The 14762-nt window shown below is 40.0% G+C and overlaps 1 protein-coding gene across 3 annotated transcripts; it reads left to right on the top strand.

Annotated features, from left to right (window-relative positions):
* The first annotated feature begins 1332 nt into the window (after nucleotides 1-1332).
* Nucleotides 1333-14286, top strand: LOC139537336 (E3 ubiquitin-protein ligase RNF167-like). Of its 3 annotated transcripts, none has more exons than XM_071338530.1 (10): nucleotides 1333-1630; nucleotides 2748-2907; nucleotides 3013-3093; nucleotides 9512-9655; nucleotides 9819-9906; nucleotides 10122-10212; nucleotides 10939-11044; nucleotides 11245-11338; nucleotides 11576-11656; nucleotides 11756-14286. In XM_071338530.1, the coding sequence occupies exons 2-10, from the start codon at nucleotides 2809-2811 to the stop codon at nucleotides 12181-12183; spliced, it is 1212 nt and encodes a 403-aa protein (XP_071194631.1). In that variant the 5' UTR covers nucleotides 1333-1630; nucleotides 2748-2808; the 3' UTR covers nucleotides 12184-14286. The 3 variants fall into 3 exon arrangements, with proteins under 3 accessions (XP_071194631.1, XP_071194632.1, XP_071194633.1); XM_071338531.1 differs by lacking the exon at nucleotides 1333-1630 and adding an exon at nucleotides 1735-1870; XM_071338532.1 differs by lacking the exon at nucleotides 1333-1630 and adding an exon at nucleotides 2240-2354.
* The last annotated feature ends 476 nt before the right edge of the window (nucleotides 14287-14762 follow it).

A 14762-nucleotide genomic window follows, 5' to 3' on the forward strand; every position in this document is an offset into this window, starting at 1 on the left:
CAGAAATGGAATGTAAATCACAGACAATAGGTGTTGTAGTGGAAGCTGCAGAGAAGTACTTTAGATTTTACTACAGAGGATTACAGGGAGTGTTGAATGGTGGTGTCCCATCCTCCTAGGCTGTTGGCCTGGGGTAGATTCAGAAAGGATTGGAATGGGGTGGCGGGTTTTTATTTGTGATGGGTTAGTTGGCAGGGTCATTTCTTTCCCTTTTGTATCACAAAGTGAAATATATTTACATTCATCTCCAGTTGGTGGCAGTAATGCACCTTTAGGTTGCCAACCTCCATTTAAAGCTGCAATATGTAACTGCTTGGTTGACCCTACCGAATTCACATAGAAATAAGTTATAGATCTGTCATGTTCATTGAAAGCAAGTCTTTATATGTTTACATACCCTACATTACTCATCTCATATGTATATACTGTACTCTATACCATCTACTGCATCTTGCCTATGCCATTCTATACCATCACTCATTCATATATTTTTTTATGTACATATTCTTATTCATTCCTTTACACTTGTGTATAAGGTAATTGTTGTGAAATTGTTAGGTTCGATTATTCGTTGGATATTACTGCATTGTCGGAACTCGCTACACTCGCATTAACATCTGCTAACCATGTGTAAGTGACAAATAAAATTTGATTTGAAGAAGTGCTAGATATGTTATATGTGCATTACTTCTATGCTTGTATCTTTTACTTTCGGTTTTGTACACCAGCTTCAAACAGCTGAAAATACAATATTTTTGGTTATGGAAAATATATTTCACACCGGTTTAATACCTGCTTGTTTTGTCTGAAATTTTAGCAACCAGGAAATGGCGGAACGATTTCTTCATAATGCACCTTTAAAAAACACAGAAGAAGAAGAACAGATTACCATTCCAAAGATTTGTATAACTAACCCAAGATAGACCACCGACTGGCGTTTCGAATGGGAGCAAATTAATCATAGTAGGCAGAACAAGCAAGAGCCAAGCACGATGTAGCGAGATCCTATTGGCGCGTTCTAGCATGTCGTTGCATATTTCCGTTAGAGAACGCCTACTGTGAAGTGTGCGTGTGTAATAACTAAATTGTCCCTTGCACTCCTTCTAAACAACACAATTAAACAATTTGGCAAAGGGTAATGTCTGTTCGTAACATATTCTAGTTCTGGGAACAGTATTGAGATCAAACGTTTCATCGATGTAAAACAAATTGCAGAATGTTGGCCAAACTCCATCAATGGCTTCCTCTCATCACCATATTTGGTGGGGAACGAAAACGCCAACCGGATGCTTCAGATTTATACATCCGGTGAAACTTCTGGCTCATTTTTCTATCTGTGACCGTTCTCCTAGCGGCAGGATATTATTATACAGGAAATGCATTAGTCTTTAGCATAGCATTTTCATAAGAGTGGCTTTAGACACTATAGTTATACAGTTAGTTATAGTTATACACTATTATAACGTATCTAACTATCTTTCCAATTATACTTTAGTTTGCTAGCTGTGGCATACACCGTTAGCTACTTGAGTCTTCTAAAAATTCTAAGCTGTTAACTAGTTAAATTAGTTAGCTAAATCTAGCCTCTGGAACCGGAAAGGAGAGGACAAAACAACAAGGCACTGGACTGGTACAAGAAGGATCATACCCCTTTATTTTATAACTCAATTATCACACCACTTCTCCCCAGATAGTTAACTATATATGTTTTACTTCCGATTATTGATATTGTTCTGATCAGTTGATCGGACAGTCAGTGATGATCAACGTGACATAAAGTACCGTAGTTTTAAGATCGCTAGCTAGCTAACGTTAAAATATCTTAGTTAAGATTATAGCTAGCTAATGTAAGCGTAGCTATCTATCCGTGGTAAGTCAAATTCGTGTTTGTTGTTGTCTTAGCACACCCGGCTAGCGAGCTAACGTCAGCTTATCTGGCCAAGTAAACTAACTAACTTTAGCTAGCTGAGTTGTTACCGAACATAATAGTTTTGTCCACCAGACCGAATGTTTTTTCCCCCCATTGATTACAATTTTTAACGTGTTTTCGCTATTTGCTAACTTAGTTGGGAACGCCAAATAGCTATTTGTGTTGTATATACAGGCACCATTGATTGTAAAAACTATTATACTGTGAATGTGTGTTCGTTTATTTCAACAGCTTGCAACTGCAGCCCGCAATTCTGGGCGTTCCTGTATTGTGGGCTTTCCCCTCCATGGGATGATGGCTGGCTTGCTAGTTCGCGACACCGTTAGCTATTGCCTGTTGTGTACGGGAGAAAACCGTGCCTGACATTCGGGGCGGTTATTGTCTACCGGTCGCTCCCGCTGGCGCGGGAGGCTGGGGCTACACGGTGTGTTTACTAGCTAGCACACGGTGTCGTTCCCGCCAGCTATCTACCGAACTAGCTGGCACACTTTAACAGAACTGCGGGAAAACAATGCCCGACAAGCGGGGACGAAGGACACTGTCTGCCTGTGTACGGCTAGCTAGATACCATTGTCGCCCCGGCCCTTCTATGGGCTTTATCGCGACTGACATCCAACGTTATTGTGCATTAACGCCACATACTGTACTGGAGCGCCTCTGCTAGTGTAACAATGTACCAATAGAAGTATAAAGAGGGGTGAAAGCCCCGAAATGCAGGCCGCAATTCCACCCATGTTTATTTGGTCTGGTATTGGAATAATTTGTTATTATGCAATTGGTTACTCGATGTATGAGATTTGCCTCTTCCACTCCCCAGGCTGAACTTCCCAGCTTCCTGGCCCTACTCATCCCATTCTCCAGACAGACAGTGAGGCAGGATGTTGGGTCTGTGGTGCATGGGTGCCCGACTGGGCGTTCTCACTCTGGCGCTGTGCTGCACACTGGCTCCCTTACCTGCACACGCATACATCTATGCTGTGAGTCCTCATGATTGTTGAACTGTGTGATCAAGTTTGTTGTGGATTTACACGTGATCTAAGTGTACTGGCATTGATTTGAACACTTGTGTCTCTGTCTGGTAGCATTACAGCAATATGACCAACATGTTGTTTGAGGACCTGCCTGCCTTTTTTGGATCATCACTACCCAAAGAAGGACTTATGGTGAGTAAGGTTTAATATCAAAATACTCAATACCAAAATGATACCATGGAAAAAGAAGGCATATTAGCCAAAGTAACAGAATGGCACTTGATCCAGACAGAAACTCAGCTACTGCTCTATTCAATCGTTAGGCATCTTTTGAGTTCAATGTCATTACACTTTACATATTTTGCGTCAACATTTTCAGATTCAGCCATGTACAGTGCGTTCGTAAAGTATTCAGACTAGATGTCGACCGATTAATCGGAATGGCTGATTTAATTTGGGCCGATTTCACGTTTACATACCAATCGGTAATCTGCATTTTTGGACATCGATCATGGCCGATTACATTGCACTCCACGTGGAGACTGCGTGGCAGGCTGACCACCTGTTCCGCGAGTGCAGCAAGGAGCCAAGGTAAGTTGCTAGCTAGCATTAAACTTATAAAAAAACGATCAATCTTAACATAATCACTAGTTAACTACACATGGTTGATGATATTACTAGTTTATCTAGCTTGTCCTCCGTTGCATATATTCGATGCGGTGCCTGTTAATTTATCATTGAATCACAGCCTACTTCGCCAAACCGGTGATTTAACAAGCGCATTTGCGAAAAAAGCACTGTCGTTGCACCAATGTGTACCTAACCATAAACATCAATGCCTTTCTTAAAATCAATACACCGAAGTATCTATTTTTTAAACCTGCATATTTAGTTAAAAGAAATTCATGTTAGAGGGCAATATTTAACTAGGGAAATTGTGTCACTTCTCTTAAGTTCATTGCACGCAGAGTCAGGGTATATGCAACAGTTTGGGCCGCCTGGCTCATGTGAGCTAACTTGCCAGGATTTTACATAATTATGACATAATATTGAAGGTTATGCAATGTAACAGGAATATTTAGAGTTATGGATGCCACCCGTTAGATAAAATACGTAATGGTTCCGTATTTCACTGAAAGAATAAACGTTTTGTTTTCGAAATGATAGTTTCCGGATTTGACCATATTAATGACCTAAGGCTCGTATTTCTGTGTGTTATTATATTATAATTAAGTCTATGATTTGATAGAGCAGTCTGACTGAGCGGTGGTAGGCAGCAGCAGGCTCGTAAGCATTCATTCAAACAGCATTTTACTGCGTTTGGCAGCAGCTCTTCGCAATGCTTCAAGCATTGCGCTGTTTATGACTTCAAGCCTATCAACTCCCGAGATTAGGCTGGCAATACTAAAGTAGCTATTAGAACATCCAATAGTCAAAGGTATATGAAATACAAATGGTATAGAGAGAAATAGTCCTATAATAACTACAACCTAAAACTTCTTACCTGGGAATATTGAAGACTCATGTTAAAAGGAACCACCAGCTTTCATATGTTCTTTTATGTTCTGAGCAAGGAACTTAAACGTTAGCTTTTTTTACATGGCACATATTGCACTTTTACTTTCTTCTCCAACACTTTGTTTTTGCATTATTTAAACTAAATTGAACATGTTTCATTATTTATTTGAGACTAAATTGATTTTATTGATGTATTATATTAAGTTAAAATTGTTGTAATAGTCATTATTACAAATATATATATATAAAAATTGTCCGATTAATCGGTATCGGCTTTTTTTGGTCCTCCAATTATCGTTGTCGGCGTTGAAAAATCATAATCGGTCGACCTCTAATTCAGACCCCTTGACTTTTTCCACAATTTGTTACATTACAGCCTTATTCTAAAATTGATTAAATACAAAAAATCCTCATCAATCTACACACACTACCCCATAATGACAATGTGATTATTATTTTTTTTGTGCAAATGTTTAAAAAACAGAAGTACCTTATTTACATAAGTATTCAGACCCTTTGCTATGAAACTTGAAATTGAGCTCAGGTGCATACTGTTTTCATTGATCATCCTTGAGATGTTTCTTCAACTTGTCCACCTGTGGTAGATTTAATTGATTGGACATGATTTGGAAAGGCACACACCTGTCTACATAAGGTTCCACAGTTGACACTGCATGTCAGAGCAAAAACCAAGCCATGAGGTGGAAGGAATTTTCCGTAGAGCTCCGAGACAGGATTATGTCGAGACGCAGATCTTAGGAAGGGTACCAAAACATTTCTGCAGCATTGATGGTCCCCAAGAACACAGTGGCCTCCATTATTCTTAAATGGAAGGAGTTTGGAACCACCAAGACTCTTCCTAGAACTGTCTGCCCGGCCAAACTGAACAATCGGGGGGAAGGGCCTTGGTCAGGTAAGTAACCAAGAACCCAATGGTCACTCTGGCAGAGCTCCAGAGTTTCTCTGTGAAGATGGGAGAACCTTCCAGAAGGACAACCATCTCTGCAGCACTCCACCTATCAGGCCTTAATGGTAGAGTGGCCAGACGGATGCCGCTCCTTAGTAAAAGGCACATGACAGCCCGCTTGGAGTTTGCCAAAAGGCACCTAAAGGACTCTCAGACCATGAGAAACAAGATTCTCTGGTCTGTTGAAACCAAGATTGAACTCTTTGCCCTGAATGCCAAGCTTCATGTCTGGAGGAAATCTGGCACCATCCCTACGGTGAAGCAAGGCGGTGGCTTAACTGACTTGCCTAGTTAAATAAAGGTTAAATAAAAAAGGGACCTCAGACTGGGGCAACGGTTCACCTTCCAACAGGACAACGACCCTAAGCACACAGCAAAGACAACGCAGGAGTGGCTTCAGGACAAGTCCCTGAATATCCTTGAGGGACCCAGCCAGAGCCCGGACTTGAACCCGATCGAACATCTCTGGAGAGACCTGAAAATAGCTGTGCAGCGACGCTCCCCATCCAACCTGACTGAGCTTGAGAAGATCTGCAGAGAAGAATGGGAGAAACTCCCCAAATATAGGTGTATCAACCTTATAGCGTCATAACCAGGAAGACTCGAGGCTGTAATCACTGCCAAAGGTGCTTCAACAAACTACTGAGTTTGGGTCTGAATACTTACAGTTGAATTCGGAAGTTTACATATACCTTAGCCAAATACATTTAAACTCAGTTTTTCACAATTCCTGACATTTAATCCTAATAAAAATTCCCTGTCAGTTAGGATCACCACTTTATTTTAAGAACGTGAAATGTCAGAATAATAGTGGAGATAATTATTTATTTCAGCTTTTATTTCTTTCATCACATTCCCAGTGGGTCAGAAGTTTAGATACACTCAATTAGTATTTGGTAGCATTTCCTTTAAATTCTTTAACTTGGGTAAAACGAGTTTTACCCAAGTTTCAGGTAGCCTTCCACAAGCGTAAAACAAGTTTCAGGTAGCCTTCCACAAGCGTAAAACAAGTCCTATATCGACATAACCTGAAAGGCCGCTCAGCAAGAAAGAAGCCACTTCAACTGTACATGTTTCCTCCAGCATCTTCACAAGGTCCTTTGCTGTTGTTCTGGGATTGATTTGCACAGTACGTTCTTCTCTAGGAGACAGAACGCGTCTCCTTCCTGAGCGGTATGACGGCTGCGTGGTCCCATGGTGTTTATACTTGCGTACTATTGTTTGTACAAATGAACGTGGTACCTTCAGGCCTTTGGAAATTGCTCTCAAGGATGAACCAGACTTGTGGAGGTCTCCAATTTATTGATTTCTGATTTCTTTAGATTTTCCCATGATGTCAAGCAGAGGCACTGAGTTTGAAGGTAGGCCTTGAAATACATCCTCAGGTACACCTCCAATTGACTCAAATGATGTCAATTAGCCTAATCGAAGCTTCTAAAGCCATTACATTATTTTCTGGAACTTTCCTAGCTGTTTAAAGGCACAGTAAACTTAGTGTATGTAATCTTCTGATCCACTGGAATTGTTATACAGTGAAATAATCTGTCTGTAAACAATTGTTGGAAAAAGTACTTGTCATGCACAAAGTAGATGTCCTACCTGACTTGCCAAAACTATAGTTTGTTAACAAGAAATTTGTGGAGTGGTTGAAAAACGAGTTTTAATGACTCCAACCTAAGTGTATGTAAACTTCTGACTTCAACTGTATGTAAATGTGATATTTCAGCACTTTATTTTTTTTTTTTTTTACACGTTTTCTAAAATTGATAACCTGTTTTTGCTTTGTCATTATGGGGTATTGTATGTAGATTGCTTGAGGGGGGGGAACTATTTATCAATTTGAGGCTGTAACGTAACAAAATGTGGGAAAAATCAGAGGGTCTGAATACTTTCCGTATGCACTGTATGCATTTAATGAATCAATTATACAGTCATCCTATCAATTAGAGTTTGTTTTTACTAACCAAACTACATAACATAATGGTAATACTTTATTTGAATGGTAAATATCTTTGGGAATTGAGATGTAGCCTAGGCCTGATGTTTATTTTTTTTACTCTTATTTTACCAAGTGAAACTGCATATACCTATACAGGTGAATGAATATTCAATAGGAGTGTGTGCATGCATTGAGTTATTGGGCTTGTTTTGCCTTATTTCATGGGACCATATGGGATTTATTTTATTTTACTGCAGTTGAAGTGACGCCCGGCCCAGAAAAACAATTTCCATAGATGGCCAAATAGAGAAGTCAGATGAGAAATGTCCTAATAAGACACTTTAGTCAACACCTTTGTTCACAAAACAGCCATTGAATTATTCAAATAAGGCCAGGTTTTTTTCATCACTCAGCCACAGATCCTAATGTTTTATATTCATCCCAATGTCTGCCATGTTGTGTCGCTGCTCCCTGAGTGCTAGTGTGCATGTGATGTTGGTCTATGTAAACCAAATGTAACCTGGATATAGACGGTCCATGAATCGGCGTATACAAACATGAGTAGATTACCTTGAAAACAGCGGTCAGACATTTTAGTCAGTCTCCAGTTCTTATTATACCTCAATGATTCATACACAGTTTCGCTGAGGCAGTAGATAATCTTTCGGAGAGACGTGAGAGAGAGACCGATTTTAAGTGAATGGCACAAACTTTATTCAATCAGCTTTGAAATCAGCATATTTTGCATTATGGTTAGCATATTATCACAAAGTACGAGGGTAGATAATTGATATTCACTTCAGCTGTAAGCTAGCAAGGAAAGTTAGTTTACAAAGCTGGAAGCTACTGGTATCTTCTTGCATTGTCAAGTGATCTAGACATTATGGATGTTGTTTTGCGAACAGTAATTAACAGTTTTTACATGCTGTGTCGCATTATTCAAGTGTGTATACTTCTGTGCAGTATGAGTGGGGAGCAGGCACGGTATAAAGGTTTCTACACACGTGCGCACAACTCTACATGTGCGTAGAGTTGTACGTGCGCTGGGTGGAGTTATGGACCTTTTGTTACATGATATCTCATCAGTCCATACTCCCAAATAGCATCATTCACAAGGGGGTGACAGAGGTGTTCTTGTTGTCTTCTCATTTGTTGTGAAAGCAAAATAAGAGTCTCTTGTCGTCTTTTCTTCCCTTGCTAGCAAGTTGGCTAAACATTGCAAGCTAGCTAGCCTTTTAGCATCCCACATCGCCATGTGAAATAATATAATGAAATAATATGCCCCGGCCACTGTTCTTAAACTTTCCGGTGTGACTTAAAACATTATTCCAACTTTGATATGCTTCTTCAATGTCTTCGCTCCCATATCAGCTAAAAATAGAATGTCCACGTTTTTTGATTTGGTTTCATACCAGCTGTATTTCTGTATTTTTAAAGTTATATACCTTAAACTTGATTGCTGACATGCAAAATATTTTGGGACAATGTCAACAATTCATTAATGAAAGAAATACCAAAAGATTTTCTCTTAAGGGGGACATCGGCTTGGCTCAACAGACTTGATCCGTGAGACACATTTCACAGAAGTACCGAAAGTAAATACAAATTCTAGTACATTTACATTTTAGTCATTTAGCAGATGCTCTTATCCAGAGCGACTTAGTTGGTGCATTCATCTTAAGATAGCTAGGTGGGACCACCACATCTCACAGTTATAGTAAGTACATTTTTCCTCAATTTAATGTGGAAGTGTTAGTTCACAAAAGGCTTTTCCCCCCTGTTTTTTTGTGAGGGTCAGGGTGGGAAGGGGGGTGCTGTGGGATTATTTAACATAGGGTTTCAGATTTTTTTGGAAGATGGGCAGGGACTCTGCTGTCCTAGTTTCAGGGGGAAGCTGGTTCCACCATTGGGGTGCCAGGACAGAGAAGGGCTTGGACTGGGCTGAGTGGGCGCTACCCTCTCGTAGGGGTGGGAGGGCCAAGAGACCAGAGGTGGCAGAACGGAGTGCTCGGGTTGGGGTGTAGTACCGAACCGTTTTCATGTTCTAGTATCGAAAAAGTACAGAAGTTTCCGTATACCATGCAACACTAATGTGAGAGAAGGGTAATGGAAGAGTGAATACAGGAGCAACATGTCCTTTGATCCATTGCAAACATCAGCTGAAACCTCCTTTCTCTCTCTTCAAGGGTGTGTTAGTAGAGTCACGACCACTCAACGGCTGCACTCCGATAGAACCCCCACCACCACTGCCCACATCTAGTGATCCCAACACGACCACTACTAAGTACATAGTCCTCATCCGACGCTATGACTGCAATTTTGATATCAAGGTTGGTGTGTGTAGCTATGCTGTTCGGTTGCTTAGGATATAAGGTGTTGCAATTACATTTGAATTCAACAGATTATGTATGGCAACATATTCAGTGTAAAATCACACTGCGCCTAGTGTTTTCAATTGTTACAATGTAAATTATGGTTTTGTATTCAACGCAGGTGCTGCATGCACAGCAAGCTGGATTCAGTGCAGCCATTGTTCACAACATGTACTCAGAGACTCTACTCAACATGAACTACAGCAATGGTGAGGATCCTACAATCATCACCTTCTCTTAGCTGCCTTTATCCATTTCTTACAGAATCAGTTCAGTTAGTACAACGTTTACTTAACCAGGTTGCCTGATTTGTCTTCTCTCTCCTCAATCTCAAGTAGTCTTTATTAACCAGTATCATCCTAATAATTAAATACATTGGTAATGCTGAGTGGCAGTGCTCCCCTTTTTGTTTGTTTGTGTGTAGAAACTATTGCAGAGGAGATTGAGATCCCCTCTGTATTCACCAGCTACTACGCCTCCAAAATTCTCAGGACCTTCATCATTCCTGAACAAGGGTGAGTACCATTGTGACGTTTTTTATTTTTGTCAAGCTCAACTTCCATGACAAGCTTTTAATTGGTTATTTATTTGTTCATTTCTACCCCTAGTCACAATGTTAGATGGAGGTATGACTTAACTGTCTGTTGAGGGGTTATGATTGCTAATGTAACCATTCAACAGAGTCTTTTTGGGGATATTTGTTCATGGTCTTGCACCATAGTGAAGACCGGACCTTTATTGATTAGATTTGCGCTGAGATTCAGTCATATTCTTCACATCTTTGCACTCATCATGTCAACCCTGCTGAGGGTCTCAAATCAAATTATATTTGTCACGTGCTTCGTAAATAACAGGTGTGGACTGACAGTGAAATGCTTACTTACGGGCCCGTCCCAACTATACAGAGAGAAAGAAAATAGAGAAATAATAGAAAAGTAAAACACGTAATAATAAAAGTAATAGTAGATACACAATGAGTAACGATAACTTGACATTATACAAGGAGTACCAGTCCCGAATCGATGTGCAAGGGTACGAGGTAATTGAGGTAGATATGTACATATAACTAGGAATAAAGTGCGATTGGCTGGTCCTATGTGGACGTCATTACTATGTTGGAGATGGTGTTGAGTCTGGCACTGCTGTCCCTCTTAGTCGTACAGATTTGTGATCCGGAGGTGGTCGCTTTTCTGAACAATGCCCCCCATACTAATGCTGATGGTGCTGTATTTGGTATGCAGGGCCTATGTGATCCTCAAGCCGGAGTTTGCCTTCCCACTCTCATACTATCTCATCCCCTTCACTGGAATAGTGGGCATGATCATCCTTGTGATGGTTGTCATCCTGGTAAGTGCCTTCAGGAAACAGACTCATTTTGCTATGAATGGGGAGTTGATTTCACAATTGAATAGTTAAATAATCATTTCATACATCCTAAATGGATGGAATTCAATAATTCTATTCGCATATTAAAAGCACTGTGACTCTCAATCCTTCGATTTTGGTGTGGTCTGTGTCTCTTCATTCCCTGCCTTGTCTTGGTTTAGATTGTGCGCTGTGTGCAGTACAGGAAAAGGATGAGGAAATATAGGCTGACTAAGGAACAGCTGAAGAGGATCCCCATTCACAAGTTCATTAAAGGTAACGAGAGAGTCCCTCCACACATTCAAATGAGAATCTGTCACCAGTGTAACTAGTCAAAGACGTTGCAAAACACTTTGTGAAACAGCAGTACAGTATTTCTTCTCTGGAATGTTGAGAAACCTGATTAACAAGAAGGGTAATCTGATTGTCTGCTCCTGTTATTATTACATTACACGTAGCATTACAATGCATTGTATTTCCACCTGTCACATGTCAATCTTATTTGTATTCTAGGTGATGAATATGATGTTTGTGCTATTTGTCTGGATGAGTATGAAGAGGGTGACAAACTGCGAGTTTTGCCTTGCGCACACGGTAATTGCAAATGATCACATTTGGCCCTGTCTCACTCAGAAGTTGTACTCACAGGTCCAAGGCCATATGGTAACTGTTTTATTTCTGTCACCTCTTCAGCGTACCACAGCAAGTGTGTGGACCCCTGGCTTACAGGGACTAAGAAAACTTGCCCTGTGTGTAAACAACGCGTAACCCGACCTAATCCAGAGTATTCTGAGTCCGAGTCTGAGGATGATGGGGCACCTCGTGCAGACCAGGAGGGGGCAGAGGGTGAAGCTGACACTGAGCGCACCCCTCTGCTCCGCCCCTCCAACCCAGGCTCCCCTTCTGGCAACCCAGGGGCCTACTCTGCCACTGTCACCACTGTAACCACCGCCCAGTGCCTAGGCTCCCCCGGTCACAGCGACTCGCCCATCCTGGAGTACGAGGGCTACTACTCCCCTCAGGAGGAGTCAGACTCTGATACCGAGGAAGAGGGGATGGACTCCCACCCCTCAGATGATGACACTGCCCAGCTCATTGTTAGGGGTGCAGTGGGGGTCTGAAAGCTTGGAGGGAGCTGGGATTAAATTACTTTGTGCTAGCTGAAAAGGGTCAGGCTTGTCCCCGCAGGGTGTTTTTAAATGGTTTATGGAGTTGTGGCTATGAAGTTGTCTCAGCCATAGACTTTCTAGAACACTATTGTCACTTTGGTTACGTAGAACAGATTTACATATTTTATCCAATTTAGACTCTGTTGCTAGCTAAGATGTTAATATTTAGCCAAGATTCTGTTATGTTTAGGCAGTTCTGTCTTCAACATGAGGCACACATTGATAAGTACAGTAAATCAGTTCAAACATTTAGCTTTGAGTCTTTGCCAGTGAACTATAACCTTCCCACCCATCCCTAAAACTTAAGATTTGCACAAAATGAATCAACTGACAGGTAGTCTCAATCTTAACTAGCAGTATTTAGTTGAATACATTTTTTCAATGCACTACTTGACAATTGACATACCCCAAATTCTTATTTTCAATGAACATATTGTACAAGGAGATAACCCACCTGAGATTATTTTTGTAGTTATTGAGTAGACTCAAGTCATCCGCCAGTTGTTCTTCATATTTCTTCAACATTTTTATTCTAGTATTACATTGTTATTGCATTGTTGGGTTTTGAGTTTGAAAGAAAGGCATGTCACTGTACTTGTGCATGTGACATTAACTTAACTTGAGTTGAAAGGAAACTACAGTGCTGCAGTCGCATTAATAAGATCTCTTCCCCATGCTAGTAGTATACGGTTACCTGTATGCGTCTCTGTAACTGGTTTCTTTCATTATATTGGTTAAGTGGGAGTATAGTTTACTCTATGGGGTGTTTCTTTCTCTGATGGGTTTATGGAGTTTTTAGACTGTTAATTTGTTATGCATCATTGACCAGTAATCGGGGCATGCCAAAGGAGATTATTTATTTTTTACTTCACTGTAATACATTTTTATTATCCAGCATTGTTTCTTTTAACTTCTTTTACTCCTTTTAAAAGTTCAGAATTTGTCCAGTTTGATTTTATTTCAACCTCTTCTATGATAGATCGTTCAGAGTTCTTCATGATGTTGTAATGTTAGTTTGTTTTCTGTCTGTTTTTGTTTTTGACATAACTGGTGATATGGTCCGTCTAAAAGAGATTCCATCTGCTCTCTGAAGAAGTTGAACAAACTCAGGAATAGGAACATATTCACTCTGTATGGAAATTACATTTCAGAATTCTTCATGGATATTCTTGTTTTATTTTCATACAGAATGAACATATTACACCATAGAATATAGCAAACCATCAGCACAATTCTTTCCAGTTTTGTCAGTCTCCTCACATCAGCCTTTGTCTACCTGTAGAAGTACAGATTTATTGTTAGGAGAATAGTGTGTATCTTAAGGGACTATTACTCATGTAACAGTGTTTTTTTTTTATTTCTTCCTGTGTAGCCTTTTATACACAGTACACACTTTAGGAACAAGGTAGGCAACCATGTATATGATCATATGTCCATGCATCAAAATACACTCTGTTTAGATCATTTTTTCCCCTGAAAAGAGCAGGAGAAGGGGGATGCCAGTACTTATACATTGTTACACATTCACATTGGTCTCCACCTCAGCTATGAATCTATTGCTTTCTGTATGCAACTTCTTGATTGTCTGTGTACATTGCGTATTCCTAGGATGGCAATTATTTGTTGACAAATTATATGTTGACATCTCCTCCCATATGACATGATGTATGATTTAGCTTTTGAGTAGAATGTGCCTAATTTCAGTCAGAATGTATCTTTATTGCTGATAAATGATAGGTGTTCATATACCACAATTTAATTTGTAGGTGTATTTTTTTTAAACATTTTGGAAATCTTTTATGTTGGATGAAAGACTTATGTCAATGTACCTTTAATCACAAGCAAAACACTAGTAACAATAGTAATGGAACTGGCTATCAGCTTCTGTGGTGCTCATGCCATTGGGACCAAGTGTTATGTAACACTTTCATTTATTATGTCATTGTCGGTTAGTCCTTGACTGCTGCTTTTCCATAACCTCCTTTCTCACTGCTGAAGATTTATATAGTCTTGTGACATTTTATGTTGGTCCCATAATAAATTACATATTTTGGGCTTCTGTTTTAAGTCTTGAGTTTTTATCAGCCAGGAATCAACTTCCTATCGACATTAGTTAGAATACGGTAAATTAACTTAAATATCCCCTCTCCCTCCACCAAAGTACCATGATTAGCGGGAATGGTGTCTTTCCTGGCTGTGTTTTGAAAGTGAAGAACAATTGTCATAAGATTCACAACAGTCGTTGAAATCAGAATAATTCTAAAAATAGGCAATTTATTTGACGATAAATGTTCTAAATCATTACCAACTAAAAACCTAGTGACTCGTACTGTACCATAACTGAATGACAGCATGAATTTGCTTCTAGCCCTCTGCAGTTTACCAGCCCTGCAGTTCCATTGGTTGAATTGAACTGAGCCATGAATGGTTATGGTCAATGGATTGGACCAGTCACCACGCCTCTCATTTCTATTCTGTGTCGAAGAGACACAGATTCATTTATAAGCAAATACCTCAAAGGGTACAGTCAT

Source organism: Salvelinus alpinus, chromosome 13 (assembly GCF_045679555.1).
Source record: "Salvelinus alpinus chromosome 13, SLU_Salpinus.1, whole genome shotgun sequence".
NCBI lineage: Eukaryota > Metazoa > Chordata > Actinopteri > Salmoniformes > Salmonidae > Salvelinus > Salvelinus alpinus.

Bases quoted from the DNA above. Each gene is read 5' to 3' on its own strand.
- LOC139537336 (XM_071338530.1), top strand. From the start codon at position 2,809: ATGTTGGGTCTGTGGTGCATGGGTGCCCGACTGGGCGTTCTCACTCTG. The intron at 9,656-9,818 runs GTTGGTGTGTGT...TATTCAACGCAG, and splicing joins ACTGCAATTTTGATATCAAG to GTGCTGCATGCACAGCAAGC. The intron at 9,907-10,121 runs GTGAGGATCCTA...GTTTGTGTGTAG, and splicing joins CAACATGAACTACAGCAATG to AAACTATTGCAGAGGAGATT.